Source organism: Zeus faber (genome assembly GCF_960531495.2).
Source record: "Zeus faber genome assembly, chromosome: 8".
NCBI lineage: Eukaryota > Metazoa > Chordata > Actinopteri > Zeiformes > Zeidae > Zeus > Zeus faber.
Genome location: NC_137195.1, coordinates 14,924,171 through 14,943,071, shown reverse-complemented (window position 1 = coordinate 14,943,071; position 18,901 = coordinate 14,924,171). Strand labels below are relative to the sequence as shown.

Below are 18,901 nucleotides of genomic sequence, written 5' to 3'. Positions count from 1 at the left end.
TTTCTTCTGTTTGATACTAAAACATATACAATCTTTTTTGTTTGTTGATAATGATAATAATAATGATAATAATAATAATTATGATGATGATAATAATAATAATAATAATAATCAATATTATAATAATGATAATAATAATGATAATAATAATAATAATAATGATAATGTAAAAATAAAATAGTCTCACTCAACTGCATTACACTGTACAGACACGTTACCATCTTGTGATTTAGAAACCGTGGTGCACCACATACAATTTTGGTGGATTTTGGTCAGGCTTTTAAATTACATTAACTGTATACATTGTGCCATAAAACATTTAAGTGGTAAACAAACGCCCCGCTTACTATAGTTCACAGATGGCGATTTGCGTCAGAGCTTTATAGTGTGTTGTGCGTTGTGTTTTGTAAGCATACATTCCTTAAACTAGAGGTGTCAGCAGTTGTCAATATTAAACGAGTTTAAAGTGTGTGAGTGATGAGTAGGTTGTGGTTTTTTTTTTCCGGTAGAACTGGTGCAGAAATACATCTGGTTTAGTAGCGGCGGGGATTGGCGTCCCGCCCGTCCTTCTTGATGATGATTCGCTGGTCGTCGCTGGCGTCGTCGGGCGACTCTACTACCTCCTCGTCCTCCTCGATCTCTCCTTCGGTGTCGGCGGAGATGCCCATGCGAGACTCGTAGGACTGCGGAGCAGACGGGGAAATGTTCGTTGTCAAGTTGAAATGCGGCAGAAACAGGCGCGTAAACAGTCGCGCTGTTGTAAAACGGCGTCGGCTACATATCTGGTAATGACCTCCATAGGGTTGACAATGATGGTGAGGGCGGAGTCGTCCCACTGGCTCCCCTCCTTGGCTCCTCCCCTTGCGCCTTCGCCGCGGCGATGGATGGAGCGGATTCGGAAAACGCCCAGGATCACCATGACGACGAGGAAGCCCACGCACACCATGATGATGACGGTGGCTGCCCCCGGCACAACTGTCAGAGAAAAAGCAACGTTGGGCTTGTGTGTAACACTTAACCTTGGCCTATTAACGTAAAAACGTTAACCCTTAAGTATGAAGATGTGAGAACTGCAATTCTATCTGATGTGAACACCTCTTCTCATCAATTGGAGACATGATCTGTTATGTCATTTCAGGTCAAGTGTTTTCATGAAAGAAAAAAATGCATTATAAATAAAACTGCAGTTCCCACAGTGCAAGTGCATTAAACTGCGGGATTAGCAGAAGTGTGCCGCGTAAGATCACAGCCGCGGCTGATGTTTCTACTGCCGCCCCGCGGAGAGCTGAAACCACGGCGACGGACTGATTTACCTGAGTTACGGTGCGGGTTGGGCAAGGTGTGCCCGCTCAGCTCCCCGGAGTGGTGAGACGGGTGGAGGAACTGCTGCTGGGAGGCCAGGAGGTGCGACGGGTGGTACAGGCCTTCCAGAGAGTGCAAGAAGTTCACCTGAAGGAGGGAGAGAGGAACGTTTGATCATGATACCCTCGATGACACGGTCAATTTTACTGCTACTGCTTTTCGGCCGGTAACAGCGCTGCCGCCCGCACTCACCTCAAGTGTTAACTCGTTGCTGGTATATCTGCCGTTCATCTCAGAGCAGGACAGGCGGAATCTCCTCTCGAAGCGGGCCGAGCCTTTGGCCAGACGGTAGCGAACCGAGCGCAGAACATCTTCATACACAGATATGGACTCGGCGCCTGGAGGAGCGACAGGGCCGAAGTTGTGGCGATCCGTACATTTGTCTGTGTCGGGTGGATTACACGACCTCGCCCCAGGATTCAATTCAATACTGCAAGGGTTTTTGTTTTTTTTTACATCTGGGTGTACCCTCATCTTCTCTCTAAGACAGTCTAAGACACTCTAAGAAGTTTGCCTTCTTCTAATCGATTGATTTTTTTTTTCCACTCTTGAGGTGGTGGGTGGTGGCTTTTTTTACGAATGTTCTTCCATGTCGACCGTTTACGGACCACAACCAGCTACGTTGCTGCCTTTCACTCGTTGCGCGTGCTAATGCCTGCATTCTTACTGGGAAAGGCGGACCCCGCCAGCAAATAGAGCACCACATGCATAATGCATAATACATTGACTGGCTGTTTCTAATAAAGTGTCCAACGATTTTTTTTCCCACAACATAATGCCAGGCATCACCACTTTAAAGTGAAGAACATCCTCTCTCTCCGAGCACCATTCTCTGTACTTTGCAAACGCCTACAGGCCTATAAATATACTCTGCTGACGGTGTACCCGTGATGGCGATGTAGGCCGTCGTGTTGATGATCTCCAGTCCTCTCTCTCGCAGAACGTCCGTGTCCACCAGGAGCTCCTCCCTCTCTGGGTTCAGCTCCTCCCCCAGGGGCTGCACCTCGCAGCCGTCCAAGGTGTGAGCCACAGCGTCGGACATTAGAGCTGTGGCAAGAGGGTCAGGGCGGAGAACAGATACCCAGAGTCGTCACCGGCGCCGCGGGAGGGGGCAAATTTCCGAAAAAAGGCTAATTTCGCCCTGGAGGCGGCCTCTGAGTGTGAACCGCGAACCCAGGAATCTAGAAGGTGTCGAGCCTCCGCGAATCATTATCTGACCACGGAAAAGAGACCCAAAAGAGGATGTTGTTGTCAAGGTAGGAGCTAATTCAGACCCGGTGTCTATAAAGTGAACATACATGTCCAGATTGTGTGTGAGACGGATTCCACCCACACCTGCTATTTAAGTTGAACTCAATCATTACAGCAAATGGTGAGGCCATTGCACTTCCATTCGGGTTGGCCACCTCAATAAATACCGGTATACTCACTTGACGTTTGAGTGATACACAACACCCTAAGGCTTGCTCTGTACATACCCTTTGTCCAATCAGTCTGGAAAGAACGTTGTTTTATTTTTTTTAAATACGTTTTTTGTTTTTTTTTTACAGTTTGTTGATTGAGCGTTGCAGAAAAGTGTCTGCTTTGTTGTTGTGTTTGTTTATTGGTTTGGAATAGACATAGACCTGCATCTACACACACAAACGAATGTGATTTTTGAACGTGGTCCTGGATGCGGCTACGTTCACACTAAACTTAAAATGTGGTTACGTGTGCGTCTGAACGCCCGCTGTGTGTGAATCTCACTGCATCCCGTGTACCTTCATATCTGTATTTATAGCCGTCCAATTCGCCATCTGATCACCAGAGAACGAGGCGTGAACGTGGACTACGATTAAAAAATGTGCGTTCGGGCTGGATCCCCGAGCCGGGGTGACTCACCTCCGCCCTCCATCACCTGGGCCGCCGTGTTGACGGCGTGAGACAGGGAGCAGACGATTCGGAGCTCCGGGAAGAGAGGGACACCCCGAGGGCCCTCGAACTCCGGGGCGGGACGGGCCAGGTGGGGGCCCACCCCGGACAGGGAGATCTGCGGGGCGTCGGGCTGCAGGACCACCAGGTAGCCCTCCAGCTGCTTCAGGGATAGACAGCTCTCCTCGTTGAAACACCTGACGGAGGAGGGGCGGCCGGCGGAGCGGGACGAGGGCGGAGAAAGAGAGATAACGAGTGAGTAAGGTTAAAAATAAATAAAATGAAAAGTTCTCTTTTGGTTGATTATGTACACCATACCACCATCAGTGGTCGGATGTTTCTACATAAACTGACTAAGCCGAATAATTTGTTACCATATTATATCAACATCCGTGGTGGATGTTGCTGATTGGTGACCCCAAGGGTAGCACAGACAACAATAGCTCTTTGATTACATTTTTTTACCGCCAACTCATAAGAGCACATCAAACTGAGAACAGGCTACTTGAAAATAGACGAGCTCCTTTGCACAACAATTCATCATCGCATTCAAACGTTTTTAAGTGGTGCGTTTATGTGGCGTGACTGCCTTGGGTGGGTGGGTACGTGTGTGTGTGTGTGTGTGTGCACGCGCGTGTGGGTGTGGGTGTGCGTGCGTGGGTGCGTGCGTGCGTGCGTGCGTGTGTGTGTGTGAGTGTGTGTTGGCTGTGTATTACGGTTTTACTATGTACACAAGTGAGCAGCTGCTAATATCAGCCTCTCCAGAAGGGCCTGCTGTTCAGCCATCTGGGCAACTCCTGGCCAGTTTTAATCTTAACATATTAAACATGAGGGCGGAGGCGGGCGGGGGCGGGCGGGGGCGGGCGGGGAGGGGGGCCTCATCCTCTTGACCTGAGACCGAGATAAATAATTGCCGAGACACGCAGCCAAGTTGGTGACCTTGAATCAGCGGGATCTTAAAACCACTCCGGGGGAAGAAAACACAGCGGCCTACTCCAGCACCGACTCCGTGGCCTGGTAATCTTCCTAATCTATTAAAAAAAAAAACCACAACAAAACCAACCAGCCCCTAAACACTGAGCGCGGTGATATGTGCAAAGCCCGGGGATGAGAGGAGGAGCTTTTCATTAGCGGCTCTGGCAGTCGTCAGTTGGAAAACACCGTATCGAACATATCTGCACCCTGCCGCACCCGTAATTAAAATCGCACGAGCTTAAAGTGTCCGCCGGAGCCGAACGTCCAGGTGAACGGTCACCGAGGAGGGTTAAGCCTCCAGCTTCAAATTGAAGTGTTTTATTTTTTATTTATAATTTTTTTTTTTCCCGGTCATCTGATTCACTGTGATCTTGAGTGCCTCCAAAAATTCAATTTCCTTCGACAATATACACAGGGACCTCTACAATCCTCTCCTGATTCTCCTCTCACGATGAGCACGCCGTGCCGTCAATAACACTGAGTTAGGTCGGGTTTCTTTTGTGCGAACTTGAACTTACACGTTCAGAAACACGCTCCATCGTCTCCGCCTAGAAGTAATGTATAACTGTGGCAAAGGTTTCGCTCTTTCCTTTTAACCAGTCCAGCACCATATTTGTTAATGATCAGTCAAGTTTGGGTATTATCTGGGAGTCTGCTCTCAGTGCAATCATTCAGGCTTCATATTTACCATAAAAAAAACAAAAATACATTGAAAAAAGATAACATCAGAGATATATTAAAGCAGTTCAAAGTTGAATGGCAATTTTTAAATAAGCAAAAATGTTAGCGGTTCTCCTCTGGCTTATGAGGTTAATATTGTTAAAAATTTGTGTTGAACATAAGTGCTTGGAACATTTAACATTTGGACATTTAAAATATGAAAAAATAATCTGGTCATAGTTATTCTTATACTAACACCAATACCCGAACACACTAGTCAAATCTGTCACCCAGACAGAGAGAATTTGTCAATTTGAAAGGCCTTTGAGCTGTAGGTTACAAGTCACTGAAAATCAGTCACAAAGAGATTAGATACTCCTACTTATCTGATTCTGTGGCAGATATTCAGTAAAAATCTGTGTTCTTTGTTCATACTGGTCCTTATCATTTAGCCGAGGCAAAGTGCATTTCTGATGAGTTTAACGTCAGTGGAAACGGAAAGGCACACCGTTCTCTATCTTATCATCTCTTCCTGTGTTTGGAAGGAAACATTGTGTGTACAGTACCATGTTATTTGTTATGCATATAAAACCCACGCTGTAATATGACTTGCGAGCGTGTGAGTGAGTGCGTGCGTGTGTGTGTGTGTGTGCGCGTGCGTTGTGTGTGCGTGGGGGTTGCCAGGTTGCGTCCCTGGGTACCTGAGGGAGGTGGTGAGTTTGAGGGGCCGGACTCCAGGGGTGGCAAAGCGTAATGAGTTTCTGTAGGTGACCTGCTGGACGGCGCGGTTGAAGCTCTCGATGTCGTCTCCTTCCAGAACCAGCACAGACTGGCTGGGGTTCACATGGACCTGAGAAGTCAAAGGGTCAGGGTCTTCCTTGAACTCAAACACAAAATGACTCACTTGTCGTAACACATATTATCATAAATCTTTAATTATACTGTAATAACATTGGGGACATTGTAATCATTTAGTAATAACACAGTAGTCATTTATAGCGACTCACTCGTTATATCCGTATCTGCTTTATTGTATTCGTATTTATTCATCCTGTACAGTTTATCCACCTATATTTATATATAGACAGTGACTGAGAAAGTGTCCCCATTACAGGTACGTATGTGCAGAGCTTTTTTGTTTTTTTTTGTCTGTTTTAAATGTACCCCTCCCCCGACCGGTTGTTTTAATCTCTTTTGGGAGTGATCCAAGTCTTAATTAGAGGGGTCCGACCCCCCCAAATCCCCCCCATAATTCGTACGATGCCCATGACCATAGCCTCCGCTGATGCCTTTTAACTTAACTTAACCCTGTGCATTAAATTGCTTTTTTTGTATATTCTGTTTATTTTGTATACTTATACTTGGTCATTTTTACTTTTTTTTTTTATCTGACTATATTCCTTGGAAATGTGGCTATTTTGTACATTCGGCTATTATTGTTTTTTATTTTTTCAGACAATTCTTTCAGAGATTATCAAACTTTTTATGCCAATCGAGAAAATTTCTCAATGTACTTTGGAAAAAATAAACGGATTCTGATTCTGAACAGGCGTTGAAAGTAATGTGAATCAGACTGTTGAGACCCCCTTGATTGATTGATTGATTTCTTCCCCTTTCTTCTGGACCGCACCTTCATGCCGGAGCCCAGGGTCTCTAGGTCACCAAAGTCCAGCCCCTCCCTGCAGGCGTAGAGGCACTCCACCACGCTGTGCGGCTCCACGCTGCCCGGACGCACCGTCACCCCGGACAACAGGCCGTGGTAACCGCCTACAAACCTCCCTGAGGGCGGCGGATGGAGGCAACAGTCAACACACAGCAAAAAAAACAAAACACACACGCTCATAATGAAACCCAAAACACACAAACACAGGGGGATACACCCGATCCACACACACGCGCGCATGCACGCACGCACGCACGCACGCACGCACGCACGCACACACACACACACACACACACACACACACACACACACACACACACACACACACACACACACAGCCACAGGCGGAAAATGGTGCGAAAACAAATTCCAGCAAAGTCACCTGAGTCTTTACCCTCTGGGATGGTGTTGTTCAGGATCTCCTTCTGCTTCTCTTCTGGCTCTGCAGGGAAAACATATGGCTTGAGATGAAACTCGACAGGAAAACAACAACGCAATGATGAAAAGCGAGAGAGGCGAGTGTCAAAATGAGGGGAAGAGTACGCGGGCGAAAAAAAGGCGCCGGCGAAAGAAGCTGACAGTCAGCACGAAAGCGCACGAGGTGGAGTGTGGCAGATAATAGACGCGGAGCCCCCCGTTGGAAAAAAAAAAGGGCTCGGGCTCCTCATTATCCGGCGGCATCTGCCGCCGGCAAGGAAGACACTCGCCTACCAGCGCGGATGAGCGCTCGTAGGGGTGCGTGAGCGTTTTCTCACCACTAATTGGCAGACAGAGCGTCCTATTTTAACGATTAGCACTGGTGTAACTGGCAGGCTAGCCGTCTGGTCTGCTTGTTGTTCTGTTCCACTGAATAATTGATACGTCAGTGATATTATTAGCTCTCAAAGGCACACCGATCCTACCGAAAATACAACTAAATGAAGTGAAGGGGAGACAGGCACAACGCTGCGGCTCGGCGTGAGTCATCAAACGCCCGACGGGACTTGAACTCCTCGCCGGCGGACGCCGGTCGTCAGATCTGTCGCCATGGCGATTCATTTCCGCGACATTCCAGTGACACGGGCGATGTACCGGAAGGGCTGGTCTTTGCTGTTTTTTTGTGCATTCAGCTGCCTACCCCAGCAGGCGCCGATGACCATCCTCTCGCGGGGCGCCGGGTTGGGGATGGCCCCGTTGTCGTGGATGAGTGCGGGGTCGAAGGTCACGCCATCTACGTACAAGGTCACAGAGGGGAACTGGACGCTGAGCGACAGATGATGCCACTCGCTGTCACAAACCTGTTGGAGACGGAGAAGATAAACCGACAAATGAGATGAACTCCGAGGATGGCGGCGAGGGACGATGCAGTGTTTTGTGATGGTTAAAAAAAAAACATTTTCGGTTTTTGACATTTCGAGAGACAGAGGGGTGGAGAATCAAGGAGATATGAAGCGAAGGCTACAGGAATAGAGGATAGAGAGAAGACGGGAGGAAGAATAAAATCGAGTGGTTCAGACGGAGGGATTTGACTAAATCTGCCCTGAATAAGCTCGACATCCCTTTAATCCGTCCAGGTTCAATCTGTCTGGGACCAGTGGTCCCAGTCAAAACATGCAACCCTCCCCCTCACACACACACACACACACACACACACACACACACACACACACACACATACACACACTCGCACATACACGCACACACACACATACACACACTCGCACACACACGCATGCGCGCAAAACACACACACACACACACACACACACACACACACACACACACACACGCACACACACAATCTTGTTATTTTGACAAAACGATCTCCTAATTATGAGGAAAGGATGGTGTTTTTACGGCAAAGACGACAAAAGATGAATTGTTTGGAGAACCCTCGCATAATTACAAACCACTCGGTAGCCATCAAGCGTGAAGCACGTTATGTGCCAAATATTCGTATGCAGGCAAAACTTTCATTAAGAATTGTACGCTGCGATTTTAAACGCTTCATGGCGGCATGCCGCGTCTCTCGGATTGAGACACTAAAGATTTACTGAAATTCGTTCAAAGCCGTGGTTATAATAGTAAGTATCACGTGTCGTCTTGTTTTATCTGCTGCGTGGTAGAGAAACAGGTGCGACGCCAAGTTAACTGCATCCGGCTCGACCGACATCGAGACGTAACGTCACCAATATTTAACCGTCATCGGATTGTCCCTCCAAATACGACAACCAGGATGTTACATCTGTCCAGAACGATCCCTTCCTTCACTGCCCTTGTGCGGAGTGATGGTGCAAGAAAGTCCAAGAAATGAATTAGTCGCTGTAAAGAAACATTTCAATGCTGTGCCACTTTGGTGTGTCCCTGGACTCGGGCGTTCGAGGCTAGTTTTTATGAGTTTTATGAGTTTTTATGCCATTAAAAGAGTCAATGGAATACTGGAACACGTTCTTTTAGCGTCCTTGCATGCATTGCGAGGGGATTTGGGCTGACGCTATCAGGCTTACATTACAGCAGCCCACCATCACTTGTTAGACCTGGCGGACGAAAAGAGCGGCGATGAACTGCGACGCTCATACGACGTTTTTTTTTTTTCCGAGGCATCGAGGAGATTGATATGTAAGAGTCCTCCCGAAGACCTGCTGGAAAAAGGCCCGGCAAGAAAATCAATTGAAGAATTAGGCGGAATCAGAGACATCATCTCCCAGGGGCGCAGACATGCAACCCACCCCCAAGTGCAGGCACAAGACGCAGCCGCAGGCACGGAACCCGGGCCGCGGGCACCAGGCACGGACCGCAGGCCCGGATCCAGGCCCCGCGCCGACAGACCGGCAACCCGCCCGAACCGCCCACCCAGCAGGCGAGCCGGCGGAACCCCCATGCCCACCCATGTTAGGGCGAGCCCCGCCCCCCCTCACGCACGCACGCACACACGCACGCACGCACACACACACACACACAGGAGTCATACCGTCATACTTGCTCTCTTTTCCCTCACTCCTCTCCACATTTTTAAGTTTATTCTATTTTCCATGGGAACAACCGATCTTTGAACAGTTTGGCACATATTCCTAACCTGGTGCTATACACGTGCACTGGTGGTATTATGTGTGGGTGTGTCCCGTCCTGAGGGATAAAAAAAAAAACACAGGAACGGGAGTTCTCCGAGAGCAGTAGCAGCTCAGCAGCTACCATTCCCCCAGTACCTGCTCCAGTTTCCACAGGAACTTAACGGGCCGAGCGGCGGAGACGTCAGGCCAGTAGAAGAGAGAGAGGCGACAGCCGTGGACGGAGAGCGAGTAGTGGGAGTAGGAGTCGTCTGTGGAACGGAATAGAGAAGAAAGGACAGAGTCGGGGGCTGCCTTGCGTGGGCGAGAAATCTGTCGCCGTCTTTATTTTCTATTTTCTGCCGCTTTTTGCGCACGTCGGTGCTCATAATGTACATAGTTGGACATATTCACCGCCACGCCCAGTGTGAGCTCAGCCTTATGCGGTCCCTGTACCGTACTAGCCAATTAGCAGGCACCACGGGAGCAGATGAGGTTTACGTGGCTTCCCGAAAGGCACCTCCATTGAAGTGTTTGAAGGAGGGAACAGTGTTCAGTCACTAGTCCCATAACACAGTAAGTGAAAATGACCACCTGTCCCTTCGCCCTAGAGACTAAAGTAGCTGAGTAAGATACATGACATTTGGTGTTATGATCTATTCAAATAAGAAAAGGAATATGTGAATGGAATTAGAGAAGGTAAAAGGATTTGATCCGAGCAGAACTTGTAAAATGACCGCCTACAACTTACCATTCTTGACGGTGCTGCAGACAATAGTCTCCTCCTCCTTGTGGGAGCCTCTGGTCTGGCTGGTTGCAGCCTGGATGTTGGCTCCGCCCCGCCGCATCCACAGCTGCAGGGTGAAGTGGTCTCCGGCGACGGCGGCCACCACCGAGTCGGGAACCACAGCGACGTGGGCAGACCCGTTGAAGGAGAAGACCAGCGATGAGTCGGAGGAAGGGAGGGTCGGAAGGGACGAGGTCCAATTAGCTGCCGGCGACGGGGGTGGGAGCAGGTCCACCTCCCCCCGAACAGCACCTGACGTGGACAGGAGAGAGCGGACGGAGGGGATGAATGAATGAATGAATGGGTGAATGGATGAATGTATGAATGAATGGATGGATGATGAGTAGATGAATGGATGGATGGATGGATGGATGGATGGATGGGTGGATGTAAAGCAGAACACACCACATAGCCGGCGGACGGATCTGTCCGAGTAACTGTCCCTGTCGCAGCCTTTTCCGATGTGGCCCGTCTGGAGCTCCACGGTGGCCTGGATGTTCCACACGGTCTCCTCGCAGGTCTCCAAGCGGAGGCTGGGGAACAGGGGAATACTGCCCGACCCAGGGGTGTACTCCACACGCTTGGTCCACCCTGGAAAGGAAAGCAACAGAAACACAGTGTTAACTGCAGCACGACCAGTCTGCAAACCATAGAGAGATTTGAAAAAAAAGGGTACTGCAGTACAACCTTGTTTTCTTCTCAACAACTCCACTTAGTATTATTTTATTACACTATACTATTCTATACTATACACCAAACTATACACTATACACTATACTATACTTTACTATACACTATACTATATACGATACTATACACTATACTATACTATACTATACTATACTATACTACACTATACTATACTATACTATACTATTTTATACTAAACTATACAGTAAGATATGACTTTATTAGTCCCCTGGGGCAAAGTTCCAGAATTTATACTATACTATACTTTACCATACTAAACTATACTATATTATACAATACTACACCATACTATAATATACTATACTATACTTTACTATACTATACTATATTATACTATACTATACTTTACCATACGATACTATATAATACTATACTATGCTATACTACACCATACTATACTACATTACACCATACTAAACTATACTATACTACACCATACTATACTACACCATACTATACAACACCATACTATACTATACTATACTATACTAAACTATACTATACTATATTATATTATACTACACTATACTATACAGTACTACACTATACTATACTACACCATTCTATACTATACTACACCATACTATACTATACTTTAATATACTATACTGACAATATAGTCGACACTATACACTATTGTATGATCCTATACTATGCTACAAGAACATCACCCTTCCAACCCCTCCTGAACTTAATTTAATAAAAAATTAAATGAAATAAAAAATAAATAAAATAAAAAGAATAATATAGTAATAATCACAGTGTTAAGATGATTTCATTATTTTGATTGATTGATTGATTGATTGATTGATTGATTGATTGATTGATTGATTGATTGATTACCCATCCAGCCTGGCTTGCAGGAAGGCTTGACCGTGACGACGACCTGGGCGTCGGCCTGAGCGCGGTTCTTTCCGCAGTCGAAGGCGGTCACCCAGAAGGTGTGAACGCGCTGACGTTTGGAATCCAGCGGCTCAGTGTTCTTGATGTTACCTAGGAGACGGATGAAGGACGAGAGAGAAATTGAATGGAGAGAGAAAACAGGACAAAAAAAAAAAGAGAGAGCGAGAGAAAAAAAAGAAAGAAAGAAAGAAAGAAAGAAACAGGCCCACACATCCAGAGTGCCGCACAAACTATTATTTTGGTCTGATCTACTTTATTTTTATTTTTTTTATGTTTTCATCTCATAAAGAGACAATTAAAATGTGTTTCGATCCAAAGACATAATAACTTTCAGGGGGAAAAGGGGGAAACAAAGCGAGAGACGGGTGTGTTTTCTATTTCTGGTGACGAATGCAGGGGAGGCATTGATAAAAGGTCGACAGCCTGAACGCGTCAACCCACGAGTAATGAGTCAGAAAAGACCGTTTCTCAAACGCGGTGGAAAAAACAACAAGTCTCGCGCAAGAAATATCACTGAGGAGAGCGAGACGGGCCCGACCCAAAATACACACAAACATCTCCCCTTCTGCAACCCGCTGCAGGCGGCAGGTTGCATCTGGAAAGTCACTGGAAAACAGAATCCGGGGGTGAAATACTATAATTCTCTGCTCCTCTTTTCCTGTTTACAAAATCTCTGTTCTGGATTTTCCATGATCCAGTCGACGGGGTTCAAGGGGCGTCTTAAGGACCTTGAATTGCATAAGCTCCTTACTCAGGAGGGATACGCATTAGGGCTTAATGCGGTAAAACTAAAATTCAAGCTTTAATAGTTTTATTGACTTAGAGCCGCGATACCCGACAGCTGAGGGAATGTTTATTCCGGGAGCAGCGGAACAATCGGACGCCCACACAAATTCTATTTTTGAATGTGCTGGCATCCATCTGTGAGAGGAATTACGTAGATGTAATTCCTAAAATACTAATTTCTCACTGAGGAATTCTTCAGTAGGGGATAGATACTGAGCGATGTGTGCGCGCGCGCGTGTGTGGGCGCGCGTGTGTGTGTGTGGGCGGGGCACAGTAGACGGGGTGAAACAACTAATTGAGGAATCGATTGACAAAAAATTGGTCAAATTAAATGTTAGTACTCAAATGATGGAATCGATGACGTATCAAATCCATCATTTGAGTACCAACATTTAATTTGACAATTTTTTTTAATGTGTGCTATGCTGCAGCTTCATAAAAAATGTGAATATGAAATAATAGTAAAAGAATATGACGTCATTTTCAACACAAGGATTAATAAGATAAGATAACATAACATAAGGTTTTTATTAATAATAATGTATTAATCTACTATGAATAAATAACGATGATAAGGTATTAATTTACTGTATTACACATGTACCTTGTCACTACGTGAGTCCAGGACCGAAAGACTCATTTAATTCTGCGGCCAATTTCTCACCGTCATTATCAATGGCGAAGGGCACGTTGGGAGTGATGATGTCGTAGAAGCAGATCTGGCTGTACTGCGGGGAGCAATCTGCATCCAGAGCCTCCACGCGCACTATGCGGTCGAACAGGCGGCCCTCTGGCACCGACGCCTCGTAGCGACGCTCCACAAACACCGGGGAAAACTCGTTGACGTCGTTCACGCGAACATGCACCGTCGCCCTGGGGGGAAACCGGCGGGGAGGAGACGGAGGAAGATGAATTCCTGCAACAGCAGCTCACAGCGACGGCTCGATGGCCACGCAGCAGGATATACCGGGGAGTGGAGTCAAGTCAAATATAATAGGGAGATACACTGCAGAAAAAGTAGATGAGTACAGCACATGGAAGGATGTGCCATATATGCCTAATTTAGGTATACTAAGATTGAATTTATACCTTATATACCTATACCAATAATTTTTCCTATGCATAGAATCACACTTTGTAAATTATATTTATATATACAGTATATATAGTGTGTATATATATATATATATATATATATATATATATATACTTTTTTAAACTATTTTTTATATTTATACTATTTTAATACATTTGGCTATTTCTGTATATTATCAATTTTTTTTAATACTAATTGTCTGTACCGAAATGCATCAATTCCCACCACAACAAATCCCTTGCCAATGAAAAATGTACATGGCGGAATGAACAGACTGTGATTCTGGATGAAGGCGTTGGGAACTGACTTGTGGGATTTCTTGCTGTTGACTCCGTCGGGCCCCTCGCCGCAGTCGTAGGCCTGGATGGTGAAGCTGTGCTCCCGCTGGCTCTCACAGTCCAGGGGTTCCTTGGAACGCACCAGACCCTCCCCGGTGGAGCGGTCCAGCACCACCGCCTCGAACTGCACCGAGCTGGAGCCAGATGGTCCATTGTGCACCCTGAAGCCACATATCTCACCTGGGTGGGGAACGGGACGGTTCGAGTGGAAATAATGAGGGCAGGAAAAAGGACAAATAAACCCCCCGCCGGGCCTAGAGAAATATCTGGAAGGTCCTCTAAAGTGGGACTAACTTTTTCTTTCATTTATTTCAATATTGGAGGAAAAAAATCAGAGAATTGATTTAATATATAAATGCACCAGATGGCGCCGTGTTAATTACTAAAATAAACCAAATTAATTTCAGAGAAGGGAGTGGAGTAATATTTGTGGATCCATTAAAATTTGATCTGGTAATTAATATTTCCAGATTCTGAAAGCCTGCTCAGTGCTAGACGTGATAATCTGATTTCGGTTTTTCGGCGGAGCTGGAGCGCTGGCAGGTTGAATTACACTGTTAGTCTTGTTGTGCGGACTAAAACAGTGGACGCAGCACTTCATTTCATCGTTTTTAATATTTCCAACTCCCTCTCGGGGATACGCTGTTTTCCATGACACCGTCCTCATTGCTTCGCTCGGAATATATTGAATATATTACGGCGCGTCTCCGCTGTGCTCCTCTGATGGAAATGGGTCCCGTCAGTGTCATGCGCGGCACACATTATTCAAAAACGGGCCGGGCTGATCTCACGCCATCTTAAACAACGGAGGTTCACTCCGCGGAAACTTCACCCTCCATTTCAAGCGGTTCGTCGGGAAAAACTACCCGAAAATGACAGGGTCTGCTCCGAATTGGGGCGTGCGGCTGTTTTGTTAGGTCCGTCCGCGGTAAGTGGTGTCCGTCTCAAAACGGCTCGAATCGATGACCGATTTGAGCCGTTTTAGACGGACGCCACTTAAGATAATAGACAATTTGCTAAATTCGCAGCTATTATCCGTCAATCCATTCGGCCGCTTTCTCGCGGGCCCGGCCTGTGAGCCGCGGAGTCGCGAGTTTTCCCACTGCTTTGTCATTACCGGCGTAGTGGAGAGGGGCGTCTTTGTCCAGGGCGAAGAGCGGCGGGTTGAGCAGCACGGTGTTGTCGTTCTCCATGACGATCCCCTGGTACTCCGTCTCGATCCATGGCTTGTGCTTATTGGCTGGACGGCACAAAGAGGAGGACGGGGATGATGGAGGGGAGAGTTTGGGTTAAATGGAGCAATTCGAGGGAACCCGACGCGGCTATTCTTAGCGTTACGTGGCGAGGGCGCCGTGCCGGGGGCGGCGCCGGCGGCGGGCGCCACCGAAGGAACGTTCGCGGGCGCCGTACGGGGCGCGACGACAAACGTCCGTACGCACGTTTTTTGGGGGTTTTTTTTCCCCCCACTTCCGGAGACACACGTGTCGGGCGCCAAATATTTTCCCCTCTCTCCCTCTCTCCCTCTTTCATTCTCCGCACGCCATCCCGGTCGCGGAGGTGGGGGAGGGGGGTGATGAAAACTAGTCGGATTTCCGCCCCCCTTATCGCACACGCGGGGAAGTCTATTGCGCGTATCAATCAGCCCGAAACCGGCCTGACGCGAGCGGCGCACAATGGGGGACGCGAGAAAAAGCACTCGAGTCAAAATCAAACGCGGGGGTTTTTGCGGCGAATTCACCTTTAATTGAAAATTAATTATTCATTGTTCTGCTCAATGTTCTGTGCCGAGCGATCAAAGGGCAAATTAATGAGCTGGAAGGACGACGATTTTACACTCCAATAATCAAAGGCCGAAAAAACAAAAGGGCCGGGGGGCGGCGGGGGGGGGGGGGGCCGTCCCCGCCGTCGTCCTCGGCGACTGGAACCGACACTGTGAAGTTTTGAACTCCGCCGGGCCCGGGCGAGGGCGCCGCCCGTCCTCCGTGGCGTTCCACTTCTCCCTCTTCTCTTTTTCCTGGCGCTTATCTGCCTTCGCAGGCGCCGACGCTCCCGACGGAAGGCTGCTGATGTCGTCTGATCCGAGCGCCGTCGCCAGGAGGGAGGGGGCACAAAAATAAACGGGGGCCTCGCGTTCGGTCTCTCCCCCCGACGTCCCACCTGATCCTCCCGCTCTTCCGGAACCGTCTGTCTCGTCCCTCTCTTTTTTATTGGGGGTGGGGTTGGCCATTTATCTCTATCCGTTTCGTCTCGCCCTCCCCCCGCCCCCCAACCCCAACCCCAACCCCACCCGATCCCAATCCAATCCAACCCCACCCCCTGCTGCACAGCGTTAATCTGAGCATCAGGGCTCTGGATTACATCCGGGATTACAGACTGAGAAGCATCCCGTTCCATCCCTCTCTCCCTTTCTCCGTCACTCCGGCTCTCCACGACCTCCAACCCCTCACCCGCCCCCACCCCGCTCTCTCTCTCTCTCTCTCTCTCTCTCCCCCACCCTCCCCCTCTCTCTCTCCCTCCTTCTTCTCCCATCACCTGATGCCACGTGCTTCCTTTCTCCCTCTCCGCCCGACCCATTACTCTCTCCTTATCGGTCCGCCGCTTCAGCCGCAAACTGTTGGCGCCCGCATCGCCCGACGTGCCGCGTATCCTCGCCTCTCCCCCTCTCCCTCCCTCCATCTCCACCCCCCTCCCTCCATCTCCACCCCCGCCCCCCGTCTCTCTCGTCTCTCCGACCGTTCCGTCCCCATCTCTCTTTTTCCGGCCCCGCTCTCTTTGTCTCTGCGCATTGCTTCTCTCCTCCCGTTTTGTCATCCCTCCCTCCTTCTCTCCGCACGCCGTCGGTTTCGTTTTCCTTCCTCGGCGAAAATAGCCCTCGGGACGACCACGTCGAATCAATAACTAATAGGCGACGCCGGGAGAGAGGGAGAGAGAGAGAGAGAGAGAGAGAGAGAGAGGGGGAGAGATTCATCAACTTTGGGCTCGTCATGTAGGTTCTAGGAAACACACTGATAACGTAGACATGTCGTGCGTGTGTTATGAGGAATGTCGTGCGTTGTAGTATCACACGTATATTTATATTTCCGTGTCGGACGATGTGATCGCTACACGTTACAGTGAGGGTTAGAATCCGTTCCTCGGGGCCGATTGAGTAATCGCACGTGTCGTAGGGGGTAAAAGAAAAAACAGCCGGGGCTCCGAGTGCCTACACAGGTTCACCCTCCTCTCCTCCGACGAGAGCCATCATCAACATTCACAAGCAACAGTCGAAAAAGGATGAGGAACTGACCTTTGTTGCCGTTGACAACTGAAGTCAAGCAAAGGAGGAGGAAGGAGAGAAAATTCATTCTGTCCATCTGAGGGAGGCAGGGGAGGGGGGGGGGAGCGGCGCAGGGGAGGAAGGGAGGGGGGAGAGGGAGGAACACAGTACATGCATTAACAGCTGATCGGCACCTGAGCACAGAGGCAGAGACGCGCCAGCCACGGAGGGGGGGAAGCAGGGCAGCCGCCGCGCCGTCCCGAGGCGGAGGCAACATGGAGGTTGTCGCTGCGTGTGTTCCCGTGCCCAAAAGCGCAACGTCTACCACGGCTCACATGTGACCTTTGAATGGAGGGGCCTGTCCGGCGGTAAATAAAAAGCACCGCCCGCCCCCCGCCCCCCGCCCCCACAACCCCCCCTACACACACACACACACACACACACCGCACACACCGCACACAACCACAAGGAACCGAAAAACTGCAGATTAAATCATAAATCCATGCATGAATGTGGGTATGCATGGCTGTGTGCTCTCCCACCCCCACCTGCCCCCACCCGCTGCCGTGCTGGAGTGGTCCAAATGGATTCCTTCGAAAAAAAAAATACAATATGCGGGTTTTTAGCGTCTACGTGCGTGCACCTGGGTTAAGGTGCATGTGGTGTGTTTTCACGTGCGGTGGCGTAGGAAAAAATATATATATATGCGGTGGCCGGTTGTCAGTGGCCTGTTGACATCATTTAAATTCACCCCGTGGGGTGTTCAGCGGCGCGCTGACATAAGATGGAGACATTTTCACAAATACAGCACTGGCCAGGCAACGAGACACGAGGGTATAAATATCAATTCACCCCACAGCCCCCCCCCCCCCCCCGCCCCACCGCCCCACCAGACATGCGTATAACCTATGCGACAATAATCAATCGATTCTCAGCGGCTGGATATTGACAGACATCGGGAGGTTGGACGCGGACAACAATACCAGAAACCAAAAGGGGGAAATGTCGCATAGTGTGACCGGCTGACGGCGGGGGAAGACGTGACGCTGCCGGGCTCACGTTACCGTGCGGAGTGATGCTCTGGTACCCAGCAGCCTCGCAGCATCCGCCTCTCGGTCCTGCCGCACGCACGCACGCACGCACGCACGCACACACAAACACACACACACACACACACACACACACACACACACACACACACGCACGCACTCTCGCACGCACGCACACACGCACGCACGCACACGCGCCTCTTCTTCTCCTTGGAGATGCCGGGGACCGAGACCGGATCGAAGACCCGGGGATGTGCGGAGGATCCGTGCAGCCGACGTCCCTGTTTTTCGGTGAATTGCTCCGTGGAGGAGGAGGAGGAGGAAGGAATGACGGTGATGGTGGTGTTACGCCGTGTCCCCTCCCTCCCTCCCTCCCTC

The 18,901-nt window shown here is 48.9% G+C and overlaps 1 protein-coding gene across 1 annotated transcript; it reads right to left on the bottom strand.

Moving 5' to 3' along the window:
- Window positions 1–533: 533 nt before the first annotated feature.
- On the bottom strand, window positions 534–17,571 carry clstn3 (calsyntenin 3; the record flags this gene model as incomplete). The annotated part of the gene is made up of 18 exons (XM_080005458.1): window positions 534–683; window positions 794–975; window positions 1,314–1,449; window positions 1,555–1,700; window positions 2,248–2,409; window positions 3,244–3,470; window positions 5,610–5,758; window positions 6,539–6,687; window positions 6,954–7,013; window positions 7,689–7,848; window positions 9,757–9,869; window positions 10,349–10,636; window positions 10,790–10,975; window positions 11,939–12,088; window positions 13,449–13,657; window positions 14,188–14,398; window positions 15,336–15,458; window positions 17,505–17,571. The coding sequence occupies 18 exons, from the start codon at window positions 17,569–17,571 to the stop codon at window positions 534–536; spliced, it is 2,868 nt and encodes a 955-aa protein (XP_079861584.1).
- Between the last annotated feature and the right edge of the window lie 1,330 nt (window positions 17,572–18,901).